Below are 27,459 nucleotides of genomic sequence, written 5' to 3'. Positions count from 1 at the left end.
GCTGGGATTACAGGCATGTGCCACCACACCCGGCTAATTTTGTAGTTTTAGTAGAGATGGGGTTTCACCATGTTGGTCAGGCTGGTCTTGAACTCCTGACCTCAGGTGATCTGCCCACCTCGACCTCCCAAAGTGTTGGAATTACAGGCATGAGCCACCACGCCTGGCGTAAATAATATTTTTAAACATCGTGGTATACGTACGAGAACTTTCATTATTGGGGTCTTTCTACCTTTGCTCAGGTCCCCTTTGTTTTCCATGTTTCTTTTTCCTGTCTAGGGAGGCTGGCCCTGCTGCAGGAGCTAGCCTGGCCTGGGGAGGATTTACCAGTGGTTGGAGTAAAATAGAGTTTGTCCAGAGAAACCAACTCTATCTTGCCATCTAGAGGTGGGCATCCGTTTGTCATGGAGGGAGGCCATAGGACACCTTCATGATATCAGGGACTCACTGCTCTCTTCACGGGTCAGCACCTCTTGAGCTAGTTCTGGAGCAGGTGTGCTGACCTGGATCTCAAAGGTACAGAGCTCGGCCTGCCTTCTGCTCCTCCTCTTTGCTCTCCTTGGCTGCCCCTGCCACAGGTCTCGACCTCTTTCTTCCTCCTAAAGTGCTGCCCGCTGCATGGGCAGGAGATAGGGGACGGTCCAAGAGCAGCCTCATGACAGCAGCCGAGACGGAGAAGAAGCCTGCCCTCCTAGCACACTGAGTTGGCACCGGAAGAATGCACTGGCCAGGAGGCTTGGGCCGGCCGTGCCTGTACCAGCCTCACCCTGCTGGTAGGTGGAGGCAGGGGGCCAGTACCGCGGGCCTGCCCGTGACTTGGAAGGCTGATGCCCTCATCAGCTCCTTCTTACACTTCTCCCCAACTTTTGCACACCCGGACTCTGGGAAACTCTGGTAAGGGTGATGTCTGGAACAGGGGGCCGGTTTGTTCCTATTCTGAGGTGAAGGTAGAAGTGACCTCCCTCTCAAGAGATCTTCAGGCCCTTCTCAGAGCAGGAACAGATGCCAGTTTTTGCTTCTTTGAACAAGAATTTTATGCTCTTAGCGTTTACTAAAGAATAATGAGACATTTTTAAGTACAGGGAGTGGAACAGAGTTTAAAGAAAAAAATCAAATAACTCCAGGCCTCTGTTTTCATGGGACACAGAAGGAGGGGAGATTGAGAATCCTGACTCGCCTAAGAGCTTTATGCTTATCATGTCTGTGGTGCTTGGAGCCTGTGGCCCAGGTGATTTGGGGTTTGGGGACGCCTCATGGGCAGAGAGGACCTTTGAGCAGCATTGTGAATTCGTGGGTTTCGGATGCTGATGAAACTGTTGAGATATGAATGTATTCCTCGTGCCTCATTTTCCGCTTTAGAAATAAAGCGATTGGTGCACATTTCCCTTGCACACTTGTCAGAGGGTCGCTTTCTGGTTCCAGCTGTCCTTGCACCTGAGACACAGAACTGGAAAGAGGATGGGAAGTCAGTAGCGGTTTGGGGAATTAGTGCTGGATAAGGATGGTAGTTGAAGCTGTGAGCTGGAGTAGGGCGAGGAAATACTTCTTTGCTACCACTTCTGAATGGAAGTGCAGACCGCGGTGCAGTGAAGACTACTGCAAAGCTTCCAGTTCCTTTTCTTTCTCATGGCGCCTAGCTGCCGCTTCTTGCTCTTCCAGGAGAATTTCTTTCTTTATCTCTTGTCCCAACTCAACAACAGAATAGAATCCAGCTGTCTCAGTGTCAAATTCAAAGGCACCACAGTCTGCCTGGAGCTTGCTTTTCCAGCCTCTGTCCCTTGTGCCGCCCTTTCCACCTCTCTGGACTGCCCTCTCCCAGACTCTCGCGTGGAGCCGTCTTGGACTAACCTGGGCCCTGCTCTTCTCTGACCCCCACTCTGCATAGCGCCTTGCAGACAGCATTTATTTGGCATTTACAGGCTGCCCGTTTCTTTTTTCTTTAAAAAGAATAGTAACACATGAGCTCTTTAAGGGCCGAAACCATGTCTTTCCAGCATTGTGTCTTCCACAGTAACTGACAGGGGGCCTTGTTTCCATGCAGTGAACTTTTAAAAAAATTGTTGAATTATGAGTCTGAGAAATTATTTTTTAAAACGTTCATTTTCTCTGTTGAGATTCCTGAGATGCCTGTTCTGTGGCCAGTCGTTTCCTGTGATTCTCTCTGATGGCTGTGGTTTGTTTTATAAGCTGGATTGTGCAGAGTATATATTGTGGCATCTGTTTTCTTCAGATATGAGGAGGGCCACACTGCACACTTCTTGGTTGCAGCTTTTTTTGTAACTTCTTTGTGGGCTGACATCCTTTTCTCATGTTGTCTGTGCCTAGAATTAACTGAAAGTGCAGGTTTTTGCCACCTGCAGTCTCTGGCCTGGGTCAAGCTAACGCCTTTGCCTAGGTTCACACACTGCAGGTAAACCCCGGCTGTGATCCACTCTGTCGGCGTAGTGGAAGCTGGCCGTGTTAAAGGGAGAGCCATAGTGAGCCTGGCACATGATGACTGAGCCTTCTGTAGAGAGTGACGGGTCAGAACTCACCTGCTGGGCTCTTTCAGTCCCCGAATGTGTGTATGTGTATCTGTGTAAAAACCAGTGATGTCACCTCAAAATAAGACAGCCCTTAGGACTATGAAAAGTGCTATGAGAATATTTACAGTACAAGATATTACTGAAAAGCAAGAGCTTAATTCCACATACATGTGAAATCCCTGGGAAACATGGTAGTAGATAACCAGCGTGGATAGTCCAGGCTGTCTTCTCCGAGTGTGTTTGTATCATGTAATTTATCACCTGGTTATTTACCAAGTGATAAAGAAGGTCATCAGGTGATGGTTAATACGTTTGAACTGAGCAGGGAGCATGGCTAGAGGAATCGGAGTTCTCCCTGTAGGAGGTAAGACTCGATGGATGGCGAGGATGAGCTTCTGAACAAGAAGAAGGAAGCAAAGAGACATAACTGAGCACTCTGGTGGATCCAGGGAAAGTGGAGTCTTCCTTGGACCAGGAGGAGAGGTGGGATGGCTTACTAGACAGCGAGCAGGAGGAAGACGGGGGCCCAGGGACATGTTGCACTGGGACTCTCAATCTACATTTTGTAGAATTTTAGAATTTGTTTTTCATGGACTTAGTATGATTCTTTTAAATGAGTACTACTCTCTTGACACTAAAAGAAAATTGTCCACACTATGGCTGTTTCTTAAAAGACAGGCTGCAACGCAGAGCCAGGGTATTTGGGTCAGGCCTGGTGGCACTGCCTGGTGATGAGGACGTCTGTCCGCATTCCCCAGCCAGCCCAACCCCCATGCATGGCAGTGGAGGCAGGGCTTGCAGAGGGGTGGGTGCCTTCCACGACGATTTCCTAATGGCAGGAGACTGGAAAGGAGGGGAGGGTATGGGAGTGTTTTTAGGATTCCCACTCCCTCTCCCATTGTTTATCTAGAGCAGTGATTCTTAACCAGGGCAGTTTTGCCCCACGGGGGACATTCAGCAATGCCTGGAGACCTTTTTGGTTGTCACACCTGGTTGTGGGGAAGCGGGATGGGGGTGCTGCTGGCACCTAGTGGGTAGAGGCCAGGGACACAGCTAAGAACCCTGCAATGCACAGGGAAGCCCTGCCACAAAGAGTGACCTGCTCCCTATGCCAGTGATGCCCAGACTGAGGAAGCCCGCTCTAGCACAGTGATTTCCCTTTTACTTTCTAGTTGTTTAAAAAATACCTCCTCCCTTCTGAGTCAAAAGCTGTGTGTGGTCTGCAGTAACCTTGTATTCTGTGTCACTTAGGGGCCTGGGTCTCTGGAGTTCATGGTTTTGGGACTGGGGTCCCAAATCCACATGTTTAACAAGCGCCCTTGGTGATTCTTGTGCCCTCTGAGGTTTGAGAGCTGCTATCCTCAGGCTGTAGCCATATTTCTTGTCACCAGCCATCTTGTATTATCATCCCCAAGTTTCACTTGCCTAATATTCCAACCCGATATTAGGCAAGTGTCCTCAAAGGCGATGCAGCAGCCTCTGGTGAAGAAAGAACCACTGGTGGCTGCAAGTGTACTGGGTAGGAGGCGAGTCCTTCTTGGTAAAAAGGCTGGAGTGTCCCTCATGGAAGTGGAGGGCATGGGATCCCTGGAGGAAGGGAGCAAAGGATACTCCTCCTGAAGCCCCTCCAGGACGGTGCTGGAGCAGTCTGGTCAGTGCCACTGTGCCTGCTAACCTGATACGGGGCAGTGGGAAGGACTAGGCTTGTGCCTTTAGGGTGACAGAACATCCACCCCCTAATCCAGTCTCTTGTTTATCCATGCAGTAAGGAGAGGGCATCTGGAGTAAGGCTGGCATTCTTGCAGTGAAAGCAGCATCGGGCTTTTGCTTCTGAGGGAGAGAGGAAAGCAAGTGCAGCCTGTGTGCAAATGCTGGCGGTGCCTCCCCTCCCCCCAGGAGGCTGGGAATGGGGGATAGTAGGAGGGGCTGGCTGTGACTGCATTCATGGAAATGAGCCTGGAGGAGTGGAGCAGCACACACTTGGATCGTCAGCTAGGGCTGCAGCTCTGCACGTCCATCTCTGCGCTCCGCACCAGCCTTCCCCACCGGGCCCGGCGCCTTTCCACCTGCAGGGCCGGTGCTCTCAGCTTTTGTTTTCTCTGGAAACCTTCTTCTCTGCCCCTGCTGTGCTGGCGCACACATGCTGTCCTTGCTCCGGCTCTCCCTGCACCTACAGCTGTGGGAGCTCCCGGCAGCCTGGGACTGTGGGGTCGCTGCACGGAGCCACCATGGCCTCTGACGCGGAGAGCTGTGACCTGCTGAGGCTTTGATGTTGCTGCCCAGGGCTGGCCAGGACACTGGGGCCGCAGGAGAGGGGACTCACCGTGGGTAAGAGGCTGGTGGATGGCGTGTGGAGCCCCGTCAGCAGATTCCCCATTATGCGTTGCTGCCTGCCTGCCTCTCCCACCCAGCAGCCAGCAGTAGGAGCTGATGTGTGCGTGGCCGTCTCTCTGCATGTCTGTCCTTTGGGTCTGCATTCTGTGCTCTTCTCTGAGGATTTTTCCACTACACCTTTGGATAGGTATCCAGGCATTCAGTATAGTTTCTTCTAGGCCTGAGACTTAGAAACACGCCAGTAGTCAATTTCCTTGGTCCAGCTTCCATGAGGTTTGAAATAGGGGGGCAGAGAGCAGAGGGACAGATTCAGGGTGATCTCCCCTCTATGCCCGCCATCCACGGAGTTTCTGTTTTACTCATTAAGGACTTGGGAACCTTTCCTGGGCACGAGTCGCCCTCTTCCCATCGATACACATAGAAAAGGAGTTGGAATTGTACATCGCATTTAATGTTAGGGGTCCTTGCCAGCTGTCAGACTGAGGGAGAATATTTCAATGTACAGAAAAATCCAGAGCATTACAAAGGGCTAGCAAACAAATAGGTTTTAGGCACTGAGGGTGAAGTGAGAGAGAATTGACTTTCAAGCCACTAAGCCTCTATTTTGGACACGGAAGGGGTGTGGTGGCCCAGCTGTGCAAGCTGGCAGTGGTTGCAGCTGGCAGGCACGGGGAGTGGCAGCTTCGCCCAGGGGACAGGAGCCTGCCCCCTTGGGAGGAGGGGCGAGCAAGCTGATTTGGCTTATTTGGAGGAAGAGGGAACTCCAGGCTTTCCCTGGGGAGTGAAGGAGCACGCCGCTTGGCTCAAGGAGGCTGGGGGTAGAAAATCGTTCTTCCTTGTGGAGCTCTGCGTCCGGTCCCTGGGATCCTTTTGAAACAGCAGTGGAGTGCCAGAAAGAAGCTGCTGGGAAACCCCAGCTATATCAGATGTTGTCACTGTGAGCTTTTAGAAAAGGTTAAGTTTCTTAAAATGGTTGTTTTCTAGTTTGTATCTTTTATTGAAAGCTGATGTTAACTTTATTTTTCTAAACCAAATTCTTAGGATAAAATTTTGTCACTTAGGTTCTGTTACTACCTTGAAATGCAAACTAAGTCTTTGAGTTGTAGGATTTATTAAATTAAAATTTTTGATACCTTTTTTGTTTTTTGAGATGGAGTTTTGCTTTTGTTGCCCAGGCTGGAGTGCAATGGCACGATCTCGGCTCACTGTAACCTCCGCCTCCCAGGTTCAAGCGATTCTCCTGCCTCAGCCTCCCAGGTAGCTGGGATAACAGGCGTGTGCCACCACGCCTGGCTAATTTTGTCTTTTTTAAGTAGAGACCGAGTTTAAATGTGTTGCAGGCTGGTCTCGAACTCCTTACCTCAAGTGATCCACCAGCCTCGGCCTCCCAAAGTGCTGGGATTACAGGTGTGAGCCACTGCACCCAGCCAATACCTTCCTTTTATAAGGTAGTTGAGAAGGACATTCTCATTACATAAGTGAGGAAACTGAGGCTGGAAGAGATCATTGTTTGCTCCAGGTCACAAAGCAATGAGTGAAAGCCCAGGCAGCATCTCCTCTGAACGTGGGGAGCTGTTAGGCGAGATGTCTCCAAGACTGAGAATAGGACTGAATGGAGTCTTCCCTAAAAATGCAGAATGTGGTAATAAAAATCTTTTTTTTTTTTGAGATGGAGTCTTTCTGTCGCCCAGGCTGGAGTGCAGTGGCATGATCTCGGCTCACTGCAGCCTCCACCTCCCGGGTTCACATCATTCTTCTGCCTCAGCCTCCTGAGTAGCTGGGACTACAGGCACCGCCACCACGCCTGACTAACTTTTTATATTTTTAGTAGAGACAGGGTTTCACTGTGTTAGCCAGGATGGTCTCGATCTCCTGACCTCGTGATCCACCCGCCTCAGCCTCCCAAAGTGCTGGGATTACAGGCGTGAGCCACCATGCCTGGCCTTTAAAAATCTTTAATAGACTTACTGTTAGTGGGGAAACTGGGTAGTTTTTGCATGGAGGGAATTTAAATTAGAATAGTCTAAATACTCATATCGGCAATTTGCTAGAAGGCACCTCTGCCTTTATGTTGAATACCATTTCTGCTAGCTGCTTGCTAATTTAACTCTTTTTGGTCCTAGGTAGTGTGTATAAATTTTATTTTTATTTATATTTTTTGAGACGGAGTTTTGCTCTGTCGCCTGAGCTGGAGTTCAATGGCGCCATCTCGGCTCACTGCAACCTCCGCCTCCCAAAGTCAAGCGATTTTCCTGCCCTAGCCTCCCGAGTAGCTGGAACTACAGGTGCATGCCACCATGCCGGCTAATTTTTGTATTTTTAGTAGAGACAGGGTTTCACCATATTGGCCAGCCCGGTCTCGAACTCCTGACCTCAGGTGATCCAGCTGCTTCGGCCTCCCACAGTGCTAGGATTCCAGGTGTGAGCCACCGCGCCCAACTGTAAATTCTTTTAAAAATCTCTTAGGCTGCAAGTTGATGGTGAGATATTTATTGTAAAATGCACTACACAAAAGTCAAATCATAGTTTCTTGGGAAAGGGACTAAGGTAAGCAGACAGGGAAGTTAGAATATTGCTGTGAAATTTTTGTTTATATTTTTATTTTTTTGAGAGAGGGTCTTACTCTGTCACCCAGGCTGGATGCAGTGGTACAATCTGGGCTCACTGCAACCTCCACATTTCAGGGCTTACGCAATCCTTGCACCTCAGCCTCCTAAGTAGCTGGGACTACAAGTGAGTGCCACTGTACCTGGCTAACTTTTGTATTTTTTGTAGAGACGGGGTTTTGCCATGTCACCCAGGCTGGTCTCAAACTCCTGAGCTCAAGCCATCTCCCTCCCTCAGCCTCTCAAAGTGCTGGGGATGGCCAGGCGCAATGGCTCACGTCTGTAATTCCAGCACTCTGGGAGGCTGAGGCAGATTGATCCCCTGAGGTCAGGAGTTTGAGACCAGCCTGACCAACATGATGAAACCCCGTCTCTACTGAAAATACAAAAATTAGCTGGGCATGGTGACGGGGGCCTATAGTCCCAGCTACTGGGGAGGCTGAGGCAAGAAAATTGTATAAACCTGGGAGGCAGAGGTTGCAGTGAGCTGAGATTGCGCCAGTGCACTCCAGCCTGGACGACAGAGCAAGACTCCATATCAAAAAAACAAAAAAACAAAAAATAAAATCAAACTGCTGGGGGTATTATAGGCATGAGCCACCATGCCAGGCCTTTATTTTTAATGGTGGTAAAATACATATAACAAAAAATGTACCATCTTCAGCATGTTAAGTTCAGTAGTACTTTCATACGTTCACATTATTGTGCCAATCTCTAGAACTTTATCATCATGCAAAACTGAAACCCAGCATTAAACCCTCACTCTCCCATTCCCCCTCTCCCCAGCCCCTGGCAGTATCCATCCCACTGTCTGTCTCTATGGTAGTTTGACTACTCCAGGGGCCTCTTATCAGTGCAGTCCTTCAGTATTTGCCCTTTTGTGACTGGCTTAATGTCCTCCAGGTTCATCCATGTTGCAGCATACATTAGAATTTCCTTCCTTTTTAAGGTACTGAGTTTGAAAAGTGTTACTGTGTTTCTGACTCAGTGGGTGGGAAACTTAATTGGTTTCCCAAAGTAGATAGACTGTGTGAAGGTGTGAACTCTTCAGTGTATTATTGGCAGAAAGTGTCACCTGGGCCTCCTGCTCTAGTCACTCCCCTTTGCTACATCCATCTTTCTTCATCCCCTGATTCTAACAGTTATCCTGAGGACTTTCCCGAAATTTCCAGCTTCCAGTAAAACCCTAGTATCATTACAACTGTTACATCCCTCTTCTGTTACATTTTACCTGAAAGATACACTGAATTTTGGTTGCATTCTTATCCCTACTTTAAAGATCTGACCCCACAAATTTGTAATGTCAGCATGGAGTTCTGTGAAAGTTGAAAATTGCTTTTCTCAGTGAGGGGGAAAAAATTCCCCTAAACCAACCCTTTCTCCACTTGCAGTAATGATCTGTAAGAACTTTATCTTTGACTCCTCAACTGTTGTTTTTCTTGTTTGCCGCCTTACTTGCAGTTGTTAGCCATGCCTCACAGCACTGCCTTCTTACCCTATAGTTTTTAACTTACCAGATTTTGTATTATTGTGGGTTATTTGTGTGTCCCCATGTGATATAAAAGCTGTAGTTATTTTAAACAGTATCCTGCTCTGGAAGCAACCTCTTAGCTTGCTGTTTGCTTTGAGGCACAGATAGCCAAAGTAACTTGCCCAGGGTCATCCACCTGGTGAGTGTGGCCCCAAGCTAGGTTTAGGACCCAAGGCCACTACCTGTAGAGTGGCAGTCCGCAGATCCATCCCAGAAGTTGGGTGAGGCACCCATGCTGTGGATTCATACAGCCTTGTGCGTGAGCCCTCGTTAACACGCACACCTAAAGTCATCACCTTCTCAGTGGATGCTTCCAGGGACTGCTGCTCCTGCCGGGAGGCACCAGATCTGTCTCTTCAGTGTTGTGCCCCCGCTGCCTTCCACCTAGTAGGCAAGCAGTAAATGTAGGCTGAATGAGTCAATGATGACATTGTTAGAAAGAAGCGAAAGAGGAAGATTAATTGGGTATACAGATAAAGGAAAGACATTTGGCATTTGTTGGGCACCTACTTGTGGTCGCTGTTTTATCTTTTCCATCACGCATTCTTAACAGCAATGCTAACAGTAGCACAACTGTGTTAACTGCAGTGCCATTTTACAGATGGACAAAACCGAGGCCCAAAGAGATTAGCAGTTTGTTGAACATTGGTATGTCTCCAAAGCCTGAGTTCTTTCCAGTATTTTGAAGTTTTTCAAATTATAAGTCACTGGAATTTTCTGGGAGACAAAGTGACTTACACCCATAGGGTAGTGCAGAGGGAGGTGAACACGCTGTTTTGTTTAGGGTCTAACTAGTAGGATTGACACAGGTATGTGGCGAGTAAGTGCTGAATACTGGAACCAGTGCTCAGGACATTTGGAGTTTCTTACCCCTCACACTGTGATCACTGTATCTTTGGAGGTTGGAGGAACAAGGTGGTTTCCCAGATGTGCGCTTTTGATCCCAAAGCCTGGTTTGTAAATAGCCAGTTGTTCTCCTCTGAGCAGGTGGCAGTTTCTGTACAGGCTGTAGAAAAGCTGGGTGCTTTATTTCATTACTGCCACTGCTGTTTTAGGCAGAGCTTAAGGTTAAGTGGAGGGGTGGAGAGAGAGAGAGAGAGAGAGAGAGAGAGAGAGAAAGAGAGTGTGTGTGTGTGTGTGTGTGTGTGTATGTGTGTGTGTTCAGTGTTTATGAAACTTCCAGGTCTGTAAAGTGATGTGGCCGTGATTAGCAGGAGGGCACCTGTTGGCAGCAGGCCAGCGGAAGGGGATGAAAGGGAAATGGCAGTGACCTCCTTGGCCTGGGAGCAGCTCTGACTGAGGTAGTTATCTTTTGTATATTTACCTTCTCCGCAAATGAGGGCTCACTGCTTAATTACTTTATAAAATGTTTCCCTGCATTGTTGGTTTAAATATGGACCTTTTTATCCATTGAAAGGCAGAGGCTATAAGAAGGATGGCGGTTAATAATTATGGTGGAAAAAAAATAAGGCAAGTGAAGTATTTTAAAGCTAGGCAGAGGGATCTGGTGGTAGCTGGATGACCTCAAAGAGAGACATCTCGGTCCTAAAGCATGCCTTGGACATGTTCATTTGACGGTACCCACGGGGATTTAGAACAGTGTGGTCCTGGCAGCTGCTATGTGTCTGCCAAGCAGAACCTGCTGTCAGAGAGCTGCGTTTTCCATGGAACTTTGTGGCGTATCCCCAGGCATCTGCCTGTGGCCGGTGGAGCACGAGTTGCAGGGTTTTAGACTAAAGCCCGCCATGTGCTCATGTATCGTCCTCTGGCTTGGAAAGAGGGCTCTGTCCCTTTAAGACAGTTCTCCTTTGTATGCACTGGCTGGAACCCATTTCAGCTCTGGGTTTCTGCCGACTGTTAAAATCTGCAAAGCAACATTTAAATAAATAAATAAATGAAAGCTTCCCTTGTGTGGCTTTCCTATTCACAGCCAAGCACAATAGCGCCTTGTTGTTTTTGTCACTTTAATCCCCTTCATTAAATTGGAACCCTGGAAAGGAATGGTGATGGGGCTGATGCTGGACCGTCCCCCTGACTGCCAGCGGACACCTTGCGGATTAACCTTTGTGGGCATGGATTCTGGGTGCCCCTCTGGCGATGGGCGAGGAGGGCAAACGAGCGGGTGGTGTGTCAGGGCAGCTCCCCCTCTGGTTTGTCTCCATTGTGCTCAGGCTGCTGGCAGGGACAACCTGCTGCCCTCCCCAGTGGCCATTCTTTTAAAGAGCAAGGGGTTCAGCCGCCTCCCTGGCACATAAGCATGGCTGCAGCACGTGGCAGTTGGGGGAGGGAGGAGCTGTTTGTTGTGCTGCCATCTGGCCCATCTGAGCCGTTCTTTTGCAGTTTAACCCTAATGGCTACACAGGAGAGAAGCGGCATGAATACATGGGTTTCCCAGGGTGCGGACGGTGCTTTTGCAGAAACTCCCGGGTGTGAGGTAGACATGGGTATTTCTGACCACCACCTTTCTTGTTGCAGCTGTGGCCTTCACAGCATCCTGAAGACACTAGCCAAGACTGTAGGAATCAATCGCACCTCCAGCTCTCCAGCAGTAGTGCTGATTCTTTATGCTGCTAAATAAAATTAAGCTTTTTGTCTTTGGATGTTTTTTCTCTCTGGGGCAGCATGAGAATGAAGGCTTGAATTAAAGATTTGATGTTGCATTAAGTTTGTGCAGAGGAAAAACACTTTTATTAAAATGTTAGAGTTTGCCTCATCTCAGAATAAAATTCCACTAGAAAAATGAGGTCTAGATCAGCTTTTTAAAGTAAAGTTCTTAAATGATTTGTTGAGCCAGAAGGGAAGCAGCATTGTGATTTAAAGTTAGTAAGTATGGAATGGAGAAGGAATTTAGCAGTCATGTGGCAAATGTCAGGAGATTGGATCAAAATAAATGTAGATAAATGTCTTATTTATTCTAGCTACAAATTGGCCAGAAGCGTTTTCTGTCTGACTCCAAGCACACAGAAGGGCTATCTTTTCTAGTGACCGTAGTTGAACATTTTTAGTCTTTTGTTTTCAAATTGTCATAGTACATATGTGTATGTATTTTAAAGCAAGTATTCAGGGGCTTCTATGTCCCGTCTGTGTATTCCCAGACCCACTCCCCAAAGCAGCCACTATTCATTCACTTTTTTCTGCTTTTAGGTCTTCTAGTGGGTGCTGCAAGTTCTTAAATTGGTGATTATTTTGTCAAAATCAAAGATTATCTCCTGCCTTCCACCTATGATAGATGAGGATGCAGTTCACACCATTCTCTTCCTTCCTTCTCTCACTGTCCATTTTCGGTAGTTTATCACAGTTATACTCCTGGCATGTTTACAGTGTGGGTTTCTTGTTCATGATCCTTGTCCGTGCCTCTGGTCACCAGTGTTGTAGGAGGAAGCTGTGGGGACCATTTGGGACCCTGCTGCTGTCTCCACGTTGCTTCCCTCAAACACTGGTCAGCTCTTCCTTCACCTCCGAAACAGATAGCTTCGCTTCTCCAGCCCGGGTTGGTCTTTCCTGCTTTGTCTACAGGGTGATTCTGAAAGTTCACCACCAGCAATCAGCACCATGACAGGAATGTAGATACCACCCACCCTAGAGCCAGGTGCACACTCAAAGGGAGCTGTTCCTAGCACCCCTGATGGCCCAGAGGACACCACTCAGGGGCTTGTTTCATTTCTTCTGTGATTTCCTGTAGTTTAGTTTTTCCTGTTTCCCAGTCCTTTTTATTTTCTTGAGGGGAAACCGAATGATGCCTGTTGATACCACACACAGTTCTCAGCTGCTTTCTCCTTCATTCTCTGGTTTCGAGTCTGATTTCATTCTCTGTAAGGGCATTCCTCTGGCAGCCCCTTGGCTTCCTGCTCTGGCCCGGTGTGATGGCTGTGTGTCCATCACAGGTGATGGCCCTTGCTGTCCTCAGGCTCCTGAGTCAGTCCCGTTCCTTGACCCACGTCTTGCTCCTGAAGTAGCTTCTTCAGAAGGGGTGCACAGGAGACAAACTTTCTGATCCTTATGTATCTGAAATGAGTCTGTTTTACCCTCCTACTTGACTGAGAATTTGGGGTTCAGATAATTTTCATTTAGAATTTTGAAAGCTCCACTACACTGTCTTTAGTGTGCAGGCTCTTATTCTGACACCAGCGAGATTTTCGCTCGTGGGTGGTCTGATTAATCACTCTCCTTAACCCCCATGGGGGTTTTAGGATCGTCTTTATTCCTGGAACTTCTGAATTTTTCCTATGAGTATTTCTCCGTGGGATTTAAAAATATTTTTATTCGACCGAGTTGATTTTTTTGCTTTTATTTCCAGGTTTGCTTATATTTTCAAGCCTCTTTGTTCTACAAGAATGCCCCAACTTTATCTTTTAATCCTTTGTTGACTTTTTTGATGTGGGGGACAAAAGTATGTTTAATTTGCAAGGCTGTGTTCTTTTCCTGTAATTGTCCCTTTTTCAGAGTTCTCTGTTCTCTTAAAGGTTTTTTTTTTCTTTCTTTCTTTTTTCCCCCTAATTATCTCTGTTTGCTCTAGGGTGAGTTTTCTGTTTGTCTCTCACTCCTGGCGTAGGTGTGGTTATCTCTGTAAGTGTAAGAGTGAAGCAGTAGATGTGTTAAGCGGAAGCTCTGTGCATGGCTGGGCCTTGTGGGCAGAGAGGCTTGGCTTCAGGGCGAGTAGGCAAGAGCCTGCTTGGGGGTAGGGTCCTCTTAGGTCTCCGCCGTCCACGTATGGAGGCTTTACCCTAGACACCAACTCCACGCTTATCTGCTCATGAGAAAGTCGGCTGTGTTCACACATGCGTGCGCGCGTGTGTGTGTGAAATCCCTAGCGTGCTAGGCCCTGTGCTGGGTGCCACAAAAAACAGTGTACAAGGCATGCAGTGTCCCTGCCTTTGTGGAGTTTTTATTCTAGAAGATATTAGCACTTAGCACTGTTTCTTTCCTTTCTCTGTTCTGAAAATTTGTTGAAATCTCTTCTGTTGGCCCTTCTCTGTGTACTCTTTGATATTGTAGGTTTATGGATTTTTTTAAAATTCCTTTCCCTTTTTTTAAAAATTTTTTTTATTTTTTTGAGATGGAGTCCTGCTCTGTCGCCCAGGCTGGAGTGCAGTGTTGCCATCTTGGCTCACTGCAATCTCCGCCTCCCGAGTTCAAGCAATTCTTCTGCCTCAGCCTCCCAAGTAGCTGGGATTACAGGTACATACCACCATGTCCAGCTAATTTTTGTATTTTAGTAGAGACGGGGTTTCACCTTGTTGGTCAGGCTGATCTCGAACTCCTGACCTCAGGTGATCCGCCCTTCTCAACCTCCCAAAGTGCTCGGATTACAAGCGTGGGCCACCGCGCCTGGCCTATTCCTTTTCTATTTTAAAATAATATCTTGGAAGGCAGAGGACTAGAAGGGCTTTTTGAATTTATAATACAGAAGCTAGATTGTGTTCTTCCGGAAAACTTGTCATGTGTGAATGTGAATATTAAACCCAGAAAGGTCGAGTGCTCAGATTCTGAAAAGAAAGCAACGATTAAGAGTTGCCAATTTAGAATGATAAAAGTTGTCTTCTCAGGGTATATAGCAGTCCTGAGAGAGGAATTTTTTTATACGATTGCTCTGTTTTTCATCAGCCTCATTATATGGACCTTGGGTTTAGTCTTCCTTCTGTTGGGTAGAGATATATCGATGATCTGGTTAAGCCAGCTCTGTAGCTTCAAAATCAAATCCCAATTATTGAGCCTCTTGTGGAGCAGCTGTTTTTAAAAAATGAATGTTGCCTTAATTTCAAAACCATGTTATATTGGAATGAATATGTATCTTCTAGAACCTGAGGAGATTAATTTCTTAAAGGGATCTTCTACTTGGACTAGAAATCTTTCTGGTCGGTGAAGCACAGAGCAATTGGAATGGACTGCTTTAGGCATGCTTTTCTCTAGAATGGTGTACGTATCAGTAGAGTGGATGTTGTTTTTCAAAACAGCTTTTGTTTTAACCAGAGCTCACTTATTTGTCTAGCTTTTTCCTGAAGCAGCCATTTTAATAATTTTTTTTAAATGTTAGGAGAACTGTTCAGCCTGGGAAGAAACATGTGGGGTGGTGGGTTTGGGGGGAACAGTGCAGAGTTAGAATCCGTATCATGCTGATGGATTGCTGAGCTGAAAACCTGGGTCTTGACACAGGAATGGGACGGGAGAGCAGGTGTGTAGGTGATCTTATTTAAGGCTCCATCCTCCAATACACACACCTGAGTGATCACCCTTGAGTTCTCAGGGACGCAGTATAAAGCCCACTCTTGTGAAGGTGACCTGAGTTGGATTTAGTTGGTCTGTTGGGATCTTGAGAGTGGCTGTCTCTTCCAGCCTCTAAAGGAAGAGTGTTTTTCAAACCACAGGACTCAGTATATTAGGTAATTGTACAATTACCTAATCGATTATGAAATAATTTTTTAAAATTTTTAATTATTATTTTTTTGGAGACAGAGTTTTGCTCTTGTTGCCTAGGCTGGAGTGCAATGGCACGATCTTGGCTCACTGCAACCTTCACCTCCCGGCTTCAAGCGATTCTTCTGCTTCAGCCTCCCGAGTAGCTGGGATTACAGGTGTTCACCACCACGCCTGGCTAATTTTTTGTATTTTTAGTAGAGATGCGGTTTCACCATGTTGGCCAGGCTGGTCTCGAACTCCTTACCTCAGGTGATCCACCCACCTCAGCCTCCCAAAGTGTTGGGATTACAGGTGTGAACTACCACACGCAGCCATAAAATCAGTTTACTGGACTAAGCCACTGTTAATATCAATGCATTTCACATGGTGAGGTATTATTTTTGATACTTTTATGTATGGTAGAGATTGGGTCATGAGACAAAATGCATTTCTTTTCTTTTTCTTTCTTTTCTCTCTCTCTCTTTTTTTTTTTCTTCAAACCGGGTCTGGCTCTGTTGCCCAGGCTGGAGTGCAGTGGTGCGATCTTGGCTCACCGCAACTTCTGCACCCCAGGCTCAAGCAATCCTACCTCAGCCCCCCCGAGTAGCTGGAACTACAGGCGCGTGCCACCATGCCCAGCTAATTTTTGTGTTTTTTAAGTAAAGACAGGGTTTCACCATGTTGCCCAAGCTGGTCTCAAACTTCTGGGCTCAAGCAGTCTGCCCGCTTTGGCCTCCCAAAGTACTGGGATTACAGGCGTGAGCCACCAGGCCTGGACTAAAATGCATTTCTTCTTTTGGATTTTGAGATGTTTAAAAAACACAGTTTTTTAGAGAAGGACGGGGAAAAACTAGGTTAAAAAAAAAAAGGAAAAATTTGGCTTTTCTAATGTAGCTAATTAACCCACTCTGTAGGCTTCACTGTAGTCTATTGCTTCTACCTTCTTATTGTGATTTTTATGAAATATTTGGGGAAAGTAACTGTTCTCTGAATGTAGTAGATTAAGTTTTAATGCCATGGGCAGAAGGAAGTTATGTGTAACCTAACTATGCTCTCAAGTAGAGATGTTATTCCACCTCTGTGCTGTCTAGAAATATAACATGAGCCATAGATGCACATTGATTTCCTACTATTTCCACATTTAGTTCCTTTGAGATCAATTAAAATAATACATTTTATTAAGTTATATCAATGTGCAATCAATATAAAATATTAAAAAGTAATTTTTCTTTGTTTTTATAGAAAGTTTGGGGTGTGTGTGTGTGTGTATATATATATGTTTTTTTTTTGTTTTTTGTTTTTTTTTGAGATGGAGTCTTGCACTGTTGCCCAGGCTGGAGTGCAGTGGCACGATCTCAGCTCACTGCAAGCTCCGCCTCCCGGGTTCATGCCATTCTCTTGCCTCAGCCTCCTGAGTAGCTGAGACTACAGGCACCCGCCACCACACCCAAGTAATTTTTTGTATTTTTGGTAGAGACAGGGTTTCACCATGTTAGCCAGGATGGTCTTGATCTCCTGAACTCGTGATCTGCCCACCTTGGCCTCCCAAAGTGCTGGGATTCCAGGCGTGAGCCACCACACCCGGCCTCAGTGTATATTTTATACATACTGCACATCTCAAACTGGGTAGTCACATTTCAAGTGGTTAATGTCACTTGGGGCTCCTGGCCACCATATTGTACAGCGCAGCTCAGGCTCACATAGGCACCCACTGAGGATAGAAGGACACTCACGCCACCCCTACCCTTGGGAGTGTGGGTGCCCTTTGCTGTGCCACGGAGGGAACAAGAGCTGAGCTTCTGCTCAGCACCAGGCAGGGTTTAAGGCACCTTAATTTACTCTACATCATCCTTATCAAGTGGGTGATGGTGGGGCCACTTTATTGATGATGAAGTATGACCCAAATAGGTTATATAACTTGTCTGAAGTGACCTAATTTGATATTTGGTAGATTGGAGTTAGGATTTGAACCTGGTTTGCTTGATTCTAATGCTTGTTCTTCTCATTGGCCCACATAACTTCCCACAGTATGCTTGAAGGGTCATTTTAGAGGGTGTCTGTCCAAATCTCCTGTTTGTATAGGTGGGGAGATTGAGCCATTGGAGGATTGCAGAAGGATATTGTGGTAAGAGCTGTGATCTGGGAATTAAGTAACCTTGTTCTGATGATAAGAGCACATTGTAAAACATCCAAACAATGAAGAAAGGTATGAAGCAGAAAGAGGAAGTCCCATAATCCCCGTTCCCAGAGTTAAGCACGATTTTAGGTATATATTCTAGACTTCTATTAGTTCTCAGTGTATACATAGTCTCTTTCTCCAGACCCCTCCCAGAGATGGCACAAAATTGTTCGTACATGTTGCTTTGCCTCTTGCCTCCCCTCCCCACCTCGGGGTCACGGACATCTTTCCATGTTGGAGCTCAACTCAGCGAGGCGGTCCTGCTCTGTTTTTGACCATGAGGGAGCTGAGGCCCAGAGAGATTAATTAAACGTCAGCCTGAAGTCTCCCAGCTGGAAGGGATGAAAATGGCCAGGCACTCAGCTAATATTCATCCTTTTTCATTCATAGCCAACCTAATTTAACCTTCAGTAATCTCTTCTCTCTTGTTTTTCCTTCCAAGAGTTCCTTTCTTAGAGCTTTTCTGTGTGACTTAAGGGCCTTCCTTTCTTTAGAAAATCTGATAAGAATTGGAGCCATAACTATTTCTGTCACTCAGTCTGGCTTCTGAAACTGGCTTCTAGTTTCTTTCTTGGTATCCTTCTCCTTTCGTGGCCTCTGGATCTTCCTTGATTTTTGGCGAGATAAAAGCTTTCTTAGTAACACTGCCCTCCATTTTCGTAGTTCCCAGTGACCTGACCGCAGAGGAGCGTCAAGAACTGGAGAACATCCGACGAAGAAAACAGGAGCTGCTGGCTGACATTCAGGTAGGAGAGTGGCATGGTGGTTTCACCAGCCTAAGAACCGCAGTGACAGTCCCATTTGTATAAAAGGGTGTCCTTTGCAGCGTGTCTCCTCAGGACACTTTTGACCTGCCCTCACTACAGCTCTGCACAAAGTGTAGGTGTTGATAATCACCTTTCCTCTACAGCTCAGGAGATGGAGTGTCAGAGAGCTTGAGTGGCTTGTCCGGGTTCACCCAGCTGGTCGGTTGTCAGAGCTGGAGACACCCTGCAGGACTCCTGTCTCCTGAGTAGTCCTCTCTGCTGTGTTTGCCCTTGTGGAGCAGAGTGGATGGGGAGAGGCAATGAGAACGTGGGCTTCAGGCGAAGCTCGGCCCACACCCCGGCCCTGGCTCTGCCGCTTACTAGCTGAATGATTTGAGACAAGAGAGTTCTGGTTCCTTGAACTTCAGTTTCTTCATCTGTCAGATCATGAAAACACCTACTACACACTTGTAAGGACTTAGCATAAAAGACAGCGTAATTTCTGGTCCCTCTAGATGTACTTAGTGATAGCAATTTTACTATTTTTCCAAGTTCCTTTCCGTAACTATCAAGCTTTGTAGGAAATAAGTCTAGAAGCCAGTAATTGGATTATTTTCACCCTAAGGCAGTAAATGTTATTCTTTTAGAATTCTTTGTAAAACATTAGGAGTGGGGTTAAGGAGGGAATCCTGTTTGCCCAAAGAAGCAAAATGAGGAAAGACTTGACTTGCTCTGGAGTTAAGTATATTTTGATAGTTCTCCCTGATCCTTTGACTCCTGCTTCACTGGTAGATCCTGAGAAAGATGAGCAGCTCTCCACTGAAGCCCGGCTTCCACCGGAGAGCCCATCCATTCTGACCAAGGGTGTGCTGGAACGAGGAGGGTGGGTGTGGATGCAATCGATTTGATCAGACATTCCCTTTGCCAGCCACTTGGTGGCAGTGTTGCCCTGGCACAGCTACTGCTGGCTCTGCAGCCTGGGATTTGGGTAGGAGACTTTGTCCTCTGAATTTTCTGGCACACTTGTATTTAGTTAGCTGCAGATTTGTTCTGAAAGATTGTGATGGGGCAACCAGTTTTTTTTACATAGCATATATTCTTATAAACTTTCCTAGACCGTAAACTCTTTGAGGTCAGAGGCTGTATCCTTTTCTACCTTGGTATTTTCTGGAATGCTTACTATTTGGTAGGCACTCAATAAATATTTCTGAAACAGATGAATTTTCCTAATTTACTTTTTTGTATTTTTGTGGTATTTTGTTTCATTTTGGTTTATTTTATTTTGTCTTTGGTTGGAGGGAGTTATGTGAGATTTTAGAAGTTTTAATTTGATCTGCATTTCCCTTTCCTGCTAACTCTGGACTGTCTGTTTTACAGAGGCTGAAGGATGAGATAGCAGAAGTAGCTAATGAAATTGAAAACCTGGGATCCACAGAGGAAAGGTGAGTCTGCCCTGCTGCTGGGTGACTTTCGTGGTTGTAGTTTCTGAAGCACCCAGGCCTTAATTACGCTTATGTGGCAGATTGAAGGAAAAAGTCAGCTTTGTGTCCTTCTAGTTCTAGCAAGCACGTATACACCCATCATTTCTGCCTTTCATCCTTCACCGCAAGGCCTCCTGAACATAGGAGGTTCTTCCATTGTTGAAAAATTGAACTGGAGGCCGGGCGCGGTGGCTCACAGCTGTAATCCCAGCACTTTGGGAGGCCGAGGCGGGCGGATCATGAGGTCAAGAGATTGAGACCATCCTGGCCAACATGGTGAAACCTTGTCTCTACTACAAATACAAAAATTAGCTGGGTGTGGTGGTGTGCACCTGTAGTCCAGCTACTTGGGAGGCTGAGGCAGGAGAATCACTTGAACCTGGGAGGCGGAGGTTGCAGTGAGCTGAGATCACACCACTGCACTCCAGCCTGGCAACAGAGCGAGACTCCGTCTCAAAAAAAAAAAAAAAAAAATTGAACTGGAGAACGAACGTCAAAGGCCCCAGAAAGCCTTAAACTGCTCCTGAATTTTTATGTGAAGTACTCCCCTCTGTTGTCCACTCTGTGTGTACATTTTAAAGTTTCTGTTTTTCCTTTGTGTAAAGGAAAAGCTTAATGAATGCTGCTGATACAATTTCTAAGGGCTGGAGTGCCCAGTCATGTCTGAGTATAATCGCAAGCTTATTTGTACCTTCCTAATGCTTAAGGGAAGGAAATGTAGAAATGCAATTATAGTATAAAAGGACAAGGACTCTTTGCTTTTTTTTTCTTTTATTTACATGAAATGTTAGTGACTTTGAGAGTCTAGTTTTGAATGGGGTTCCCAGACCGTTTTCTGACTGCTTAAGGCAATAAATGGCTGTTTCCAATTCACTACATGTCTGTATTTTTCTAAGCCTAAGTCTTCCCGTCTGGCTTCATAGGACTGTTTGATTTATTGTTTTAGACTTCTGTGGGCAGTGCCACCAAGGTGTAGTGAGGCCGAGTACTCCACAGAAGGCGGCCAGCTCATCACGGCCAGTCTCTGTATTGTCCATTTGGTATTTTGGATTAGTTTCCCCTCTTTCCATGTTAAATACTTGTAGCTTAAATGAAATGGATACGTTGGAGTTCATAAAAATTTAAAGCTTCTACTTTTATAAAAGATAAAACTATTAAAAGAAATGAACAGGCAACAGATTAGAAGTAAATATTTGCAACAAATATATCTGAAAAGGGACTCATATCTAGAATATGTGATAGAAAGACAGCCCAAATAAAAAAACGGGCAAGACTCTTGGACACTTTACAAAAGAAGCCTTATATATAGCTGACACATGAAAAATGCTTAACATCATTAGTTGTAAGGGGGTGCAATTAAAACCCCAATGAAACGGTATTTCACATCCACTAGGATGGCTAGAATTAAAAAGATGGATGGCACCTCATGTTGGCGAGTGCTAGCGAGAATAAAATATAACCATTTGGGAAAGAAGTTTGGCAGTTTCGTCAGCAATTCAACTCCTAGTCACTTAAGAGAAGTGAACACATGTCCATACAAAGACTTGTACTAGAATATCTATAGCATTCTTATATACAATAACCAAAGCTGGAAGTACCCTGAATGCCTGCCAGCAGGTGACTGGATAAACAGGTCGAGGTAAGAGACTATTACTCAGCAGTGTGAAGGAATGAACTGCTAACGTGCAGCAGCACAGATAAATCTCACAAACTTGTGATGAGTGAAAGAAACTGTGGGCACCGTGTGCTTCCATGCATGAGCGTCTAGAACACACAAACTAAGCTGTGCTGGCAGAAATCATAGCAGTGGCTGCCTCCGAGGTGGTTGCTGGGGTAGGCTGGGGTGGGGTTGACTAGGAAGGGCCATAGAGAACTTGCAGGATGACAGGAATATTGTGTATTAATCTGAGTGGTGCTTCAAGGGTATATACACTCATCAAAACAAATTGAACTGTACACTTAAGATGTGCGCATTTTGTTAAATGTAAATTTTACCTCGATCTTAAAAATGTAAAAAAATGGCTTTTTTTCTGGTTATAAAGGTAATATACCTTTATTGCAGAAAATTGGTAAAACACAAAAAAGTATAAAAAACAAATTTCTCATAAACACTTATCCCAGAGATAATCAGGATTCATATTTTGGTATGTTTCCTTTCTGTATATTCTGGTGTCCGCACACACATACTCAGAATTCAGTGTGCCCTTTGTTTTTTTCTCTTGATTAATTCTCTGTCAGTTACCATAGAACAGCAAGGAAATGCAGACACCGGGAATGTGAGTGCATTCAAAGTACTCAGCCAGTGAATTTGGGAAGACTTGTAATTCATGAACTGCATCTGAAGTTGTGAGTCAGGGAGTGGTTTTTTAGGTTATTACTGTTTTTTAATCTGGAACTTAAAATGGTTTTCCAGTATTGAAAGCACCAAGCGGGAAGTGATTCTGCAGATCCCCAAGGATCCATCCATACGGGTACTCAGGCTCACCCTGCATTTGTTTCTCAAGCACGCATTACATTTGCTCAGACTTTCCCACAGGAGAGAATTCATGTTTCTCATCAACGACCTGAGGCCAGCATTATGTAGAAATTATCCTAAATACTATTTAATCAAGCAAAAATGATATACTCCTGGAGTACAAGATTTCACTTTCTGAAATGTATACGCGTCAGTTAACTAAGGCGATCCAGTAGCAGGGACAGCTGTTTTGCTTTGGACACCTTACTAGGGTGTCAGACCTGTGTAGACTGGGGAAGGCCCCTTAGAGAGGTAGCTGCCTAGGGCCTGGAGCTATAGGGGCTCCAAGTGGAGCAGATGGAGAAGTGAGCTGGCTAGCTAGTGAAATGAGGGCGCCATCTTTGGTGTGTGTCCCGGGCAGTCATGTGGCACAGATTGTGGCTGGCAGAGATCTGGGAGTGTGTGTTCTGGTGGCTGCAGGAAAGCCTCTGGTGAAGGACCGGACTGAGGTCCAGGAAATTGAGTATTCCCAGTAGTTTCACTCCTTGCTTCTGTGGGCACCTCTGACACTGCCTCGCCACTTACACTGGAAACCATGAAACAGGCCTTTCCTTGTGGTACTTGTTTGGAAATACTGATCAAAGTAATCTTACTGGATTTAGAAAAAAATAATTAGATGATCATTTTAGTTAAATAGGAATTTCTAGATATCTGGTCATAACCCTTCATTCTGGCTGAAATTAAATGGTGTTTCCCCTGTGACTTTGTTTCTTAAGGCAGCTGTTCACAGGGGATCCCAGATTATCTTACACCTGGAAGTTCTGATACTACTCACAGTTTTCAGGTGTTCCTTTCAAAAGGTCAAAACAGGCTGGATGTGATGGCTCACGCCTATAATACCAGCATTTTGGGAGGCTAAGGTGGGAAGATGGCTTGAGGCCAGGAGTTTAAGACCAGCCTGGGCTACATAGGAAGACCCTGTCTCTACAAAATGTTTTAAGAAGTAGCCAGTTGTGGTGGCACCTGCCTGTAGTCTAGTTACTCAGGAGGCTGGGGCCTGAGGATCACTTGAGCTCAGGAGTTAAAGGTTGCAGTGAGCCACAGTCTCACCACTGTACTCCAGCCTGGGCGACACAGCAAGACCCTGCTTGGAATAAAAACAGTAAAAACACCAACTCTCAAAACACTTAGGAAGATGTTCTTCCCTCCAAGGATTTAGCTAGTGAATACCTGTGTTCTTCAAGGCAATAACATGTTACGATTTTATTTCTGGGCATCTCTTTTGCTCTCAGAGATTATAAAATTACTATTGACATTGATGGCAGTGGTTCTTAAATTTGGGTGCACACCAGAATTACTGCAGAAGGTTTTAAAAATTCAAATTCCTAGGTTCTGCCCCTTGTACTTTGACTCAGCCAGTCCAGAGCCTTGCTACTCAGACTCCACACATGGGATCATGTTAAACGTACAGAAGCACAGGCCCCTTCTCAGACATAGAATCTGTTTTGATGAGGCCCCAGGTGGTGCGTATGTATAAACGAACAGAGCGTCTTCATGTCGGACATGCTCCCAAGGCTGCTGGTTGGTGGATCAGACTGTGAGAAGCATGGTCTGTGAATCTGCATTTTTCATTCTGATACAGTCGAGAAAACCACCTATTATTTAGCAGCTTCTTAAAAAGTTAAATATAGATGTACCATATGACCCAGCAGTGTCCAGCCCTGGATATCTACCCAGGGGAAATGAAAACATGTTTCCACACAAAGGCCTGTACACAAATGCTCATAGCAGCCTTCCGCATAATCGTCCCAAACTGCAAACCGCCTAAGTGTCCATCATCTGGTGAATGGATAAACAGATGTGGTTTATCCGTACCGTGGAAGATGACGCAGCAGCAAGAAGGCATGTGGTACTGGCCCACACTGCAGCACGATGACCTTGATGGCATTATGCTAATGAAAGAAGCTAGATCTGAAAATCCACCTATTTTATGACTCTGTTTGTATGATATGTCCAGAATAGGCAAATCTATGGAGACAGAAAATAGATTAATAGTTGCCTGGGGATGGAGGCAGAAGTGAGGATTAACTGTAAAAAGATGTGAGGAATTCCGTAGGGAGGATGAAAATGTTCTAAAACTTGATTATGGTGATGTTGCACAACTTAGTATACTAAAAATTCAGATATGTACCTACAGTAGGAATATTATAAGTAAATTATACCCTGATAAAGTTGTTTTTTTTTGTTTTTTTTTTTTTTTGAGACGGAGTCTTGCTCTGTCACCAAGGCTGGAGTGCAGTGGCCGGATCTCAGCTCACTGCAAGCTCCTCCTCTCGGGTTCACGCCATTCTCCTGCCTCAGCCTCCCGAGTAGCTGGGACTACAGGCACCCGCCACTTCACCCGGCTAGTTTTTTGTATTTTTTAGTAGAGACGGGGTTTCACCGTGTTAGCCAGGATGGTCTCGATCTCCCGACCTCGTGATCTGCCCGTCTCGGCCTCCCAAAGTGCTGGGATTATAGGCTTGAGCCACCGCGCCCGGCCACCCTGATAAAGTTTTTTTAAAAACCATGTTAAAAAAGAAAACTGGCCGGGTACAGCGGCTCACGCCTGTAATTCCAGCACTTTGGGAGGCCGAGGCGGGCACATCGCTTAAGCGCAAGAGTTTGAGACCAGCCTGGGCAGCACAGTGAGACCCTGTCTCCACCAAAAAAAAAAAAATTAACAGGGCATGGTGGCATGCGCCTGTGGTCCCAGCTACTTGGGAGGCTGAGGTGGAAGGATCACTTGAGCCCAGGAGACAGAGGTTGCAATGAGCCGGGATAGCGCCACTGCACTTCAGCCTTTGGACAGAGAGAGACCCTGTCTCAAAAAAAAAAATGAAGAAAACCTCTGATCCAGGGTAGAAGGAGCAAATGAGCTTGGAGCCAGGTTCAGGCTTCAGGTTTCAGTTGGCCTTTCATAGTTCCACCGGATTATGCCTGTTGCTTTCCTGCATAAATCTTTCAAAAATCTGTGTACATCAGTGGACTCCTGTGGAAATGATACTAGTCTTTCAAGCCTTTCCAGTGGCCTGAAGTACTAAAATGGCTGTGATGGTTGTTTTACAGGAAAAACATGCAGAGGAACAAACAGGTAGCCATGGGCAGGAAAAAATTTAATATGGACCCTAAAAAGGTAAGTGAGAAAGAAGCGGGAAGTGGTCCATATTAGATGGGGTTTTTTTTATAGTGCTCAGATAGACCCTAAAAACGTTTCTTCCCAAGTGTTACAGTTCATGTTGCCGTTTGGTAGAGCAAATGTTATGCGCTAAGCCCTTGTTCCTAAACTGTGACTCTCCGGCTTTTTAGGTCAGCTAGCAACTATTTATTAAATACTCCATTGCGCCCACACCCATTTCTTCCTGTGCCCTTTCCTCTTCTTTTTAGCTGTTTCCCAGCAAAGCATCATTGGCGTTTTCATTGTCTTTTTCTAGGGGATCCAGTTCTTAATAGAGAACGACCTGCTGAAGAACACTTGTGAAGACATTGCCCAGTTCTTATACAAAGGCGAAGGGCTCAACAAGACAGCCATCGGAGACTACCTAGGGGAGAGGCAAGGCCTTGGGGATGCGCGCGTGCTAGGGAAGGCTGTTCAGGAATGACAAAGAAACAAACTCCCAAATACGCTTTAGGTTCTTGGAGGGGTTTTTGCCTTAAAGCATCTGTAGCCACACTGGTGTTGAGGGGAGGCTTTTCTGGGGAATAGTGATGGGTCTGTCCGGGAGTCATGGGGACATCAAGCTTGTTTAGCCAGTCAGCAGAGCTACCCAGTCTTCTTGCTGACAGTGTGCGCGAGCAGCTGTCTGGACAGCCACAGGACGGAGTGTGGGAGACATGGCCTGGCTGGAGATTCTCAGTGTCAGTGTCTGACTCCTGCTTTCTCTCCCATTTTTTGTCTTTTCTCGATAGAGATGAGTTTAATATCCAGGTTCTTCATGCATTTGTGGAGCTGCACGAGTTCACTGATCTTAATCTCGTTCAGGCACTACGGTGAGTATTCTTGAGGTGAGCCGCTTTGGAAGGAGTGGGAGGCCAGCCTTTGATCATGAGTCTGTTCTGGGTGCCATTTTATTGGAATTATATCTTTGGGTATGATTTTGAATATTTTGGAGTATTTTGGAGGGAAGAAATCTGTTGGTCTCTGACTGGAAATGACTGGATGGTCAAGGGGAATTCAGTTCTGTTACGTTCCGGAGGCACATTCTGTAACACTCTTCCTTGAGTCTTACATTTGAGGTTTTAGAAATTGATGAATACTTAAATTTTTAAATTTTTAAGTTTAGAAAATCCTTTGGTTTCCTGCCCTGGAATAAGTAGTTATGCATTTCATTTTGGAAAGAAAAAAAGTAAACCTTAATTTTTTATTAAATTTGTTACCTTGTGCCTTTTAAGAAACTGTCATTCTGTATTTTCACTGCTGTAGGTATAATTAATGACTTCATCTCTTGTGCTATCATTTAGCTGGATGGAAATAATCCACAATTAAACCTGTTAGCTGTGGGTCTTTCTTTGACTTAAAGGGATCAATTGTTAATTCTTTGATAAGACAGTCTTCTCTTTTTCTGTCACCCATCTCGTTTTCCGGAAATAGAGTTTATTTAAAATGAGCATTATCTATGTTTCAGTCTTGTATACTATTCTGAGGAGGGAAACCACTCCTCAGTAGGAATGGCTTCCTTCCTAATTTTTCACTTTTTCCTAAGAAAAATTTTACTTTTGATTAAAATAACAGTGGTGTGGATGGCAACTTTGCATCTGTTCAGAGTCATAGGAACAGAAGGCTGAAGCCCAGCAGGGCTCCCTTTGCACTTTGATGTTAAAAAGTCATTGTCCGTGGCCAGGTGTGGTGGCTCACGCCTGTACTGCCAGCATTTTGGGAGGCTGAGGCGGGTGGATCACTTGAGGCCAGGAGTTCGAGACCAGCCTGGCCGGCATGGTGAAACCCTGTTTCTACTAAAAATATAAAAAATTAGCCGGGCATGGCGGCGGGCGCCTGTAGTCCCAGCTACTCAGGAGGCTGAGGCAGGAGATTGCTTGAATCCGGCAGGCGGAGGTTGCAGTGAGTCGAGATCATGCCACTGCACTCCAGCCTGGGTAACAGAGTGAGACTCTGTCTCAAAAAGAAAGAAAAAAAAAATCATTGACAGTTTAACAATTGATAGAGAAG

The 27,459-nt window shown here is 45.7% G+C and overlaps 1 protein-coding gene across 1 annotated transcript in view; it reads left to right on the top strand.

The window, feature by feature from the left end:
* Positions 1 to 27,459, top strand: part of CYTH1 (cytohesin 1) — a 106,444-nt gene that overhangs the window by 54,309 nt on the left and 24,676 nt on the right. Inside the window, exons 2-6 of the mRNA XM_025361560.1 lie at positions 18,235 to 18,317; positions 19,695 to 19,759; positions 25,362 to 25,428; positions 25,727 to 25,845; positions 26,202 to 26,282. Coding sequence (XP_025217345.1) covers positions 18,235 to 18,317; positions 19,695 to 19,759; positions 25,362 to 25,428; positions 25,727 to 25,845; positions 26,202 to 26,282 — 415 coding nt within the window. The remainder of the gene's footprint in view (positions 1 to 18,234; positions 18,318 to 19,694; positions 19,760 to 25,361; positions 25,429 to 25,726; positions 25,846 to 26,201; positions 26,283 to 27,459) is intronic.

The sequence above is a fragment of the Theropithecus gelada genome, chromosome 16 (assembly GCF_003255815.1).
Source record: "Theropithecus gelada isolate Dixy chromosome 16, Tgel_1.0, whole genome shotgun sequence".
In the NCBI taxonomy this organism is placed as follows: Eukaryota; Metazoa; Chordata; class Mammalia; order Primates; family Cercopithecidae; genus Theropithecus; species Theropithecus gelada.
Note: the sequence above shows the minus strand (reverse complement) of the source record. Positions and strands in the feature narration are given on the sequence as shown.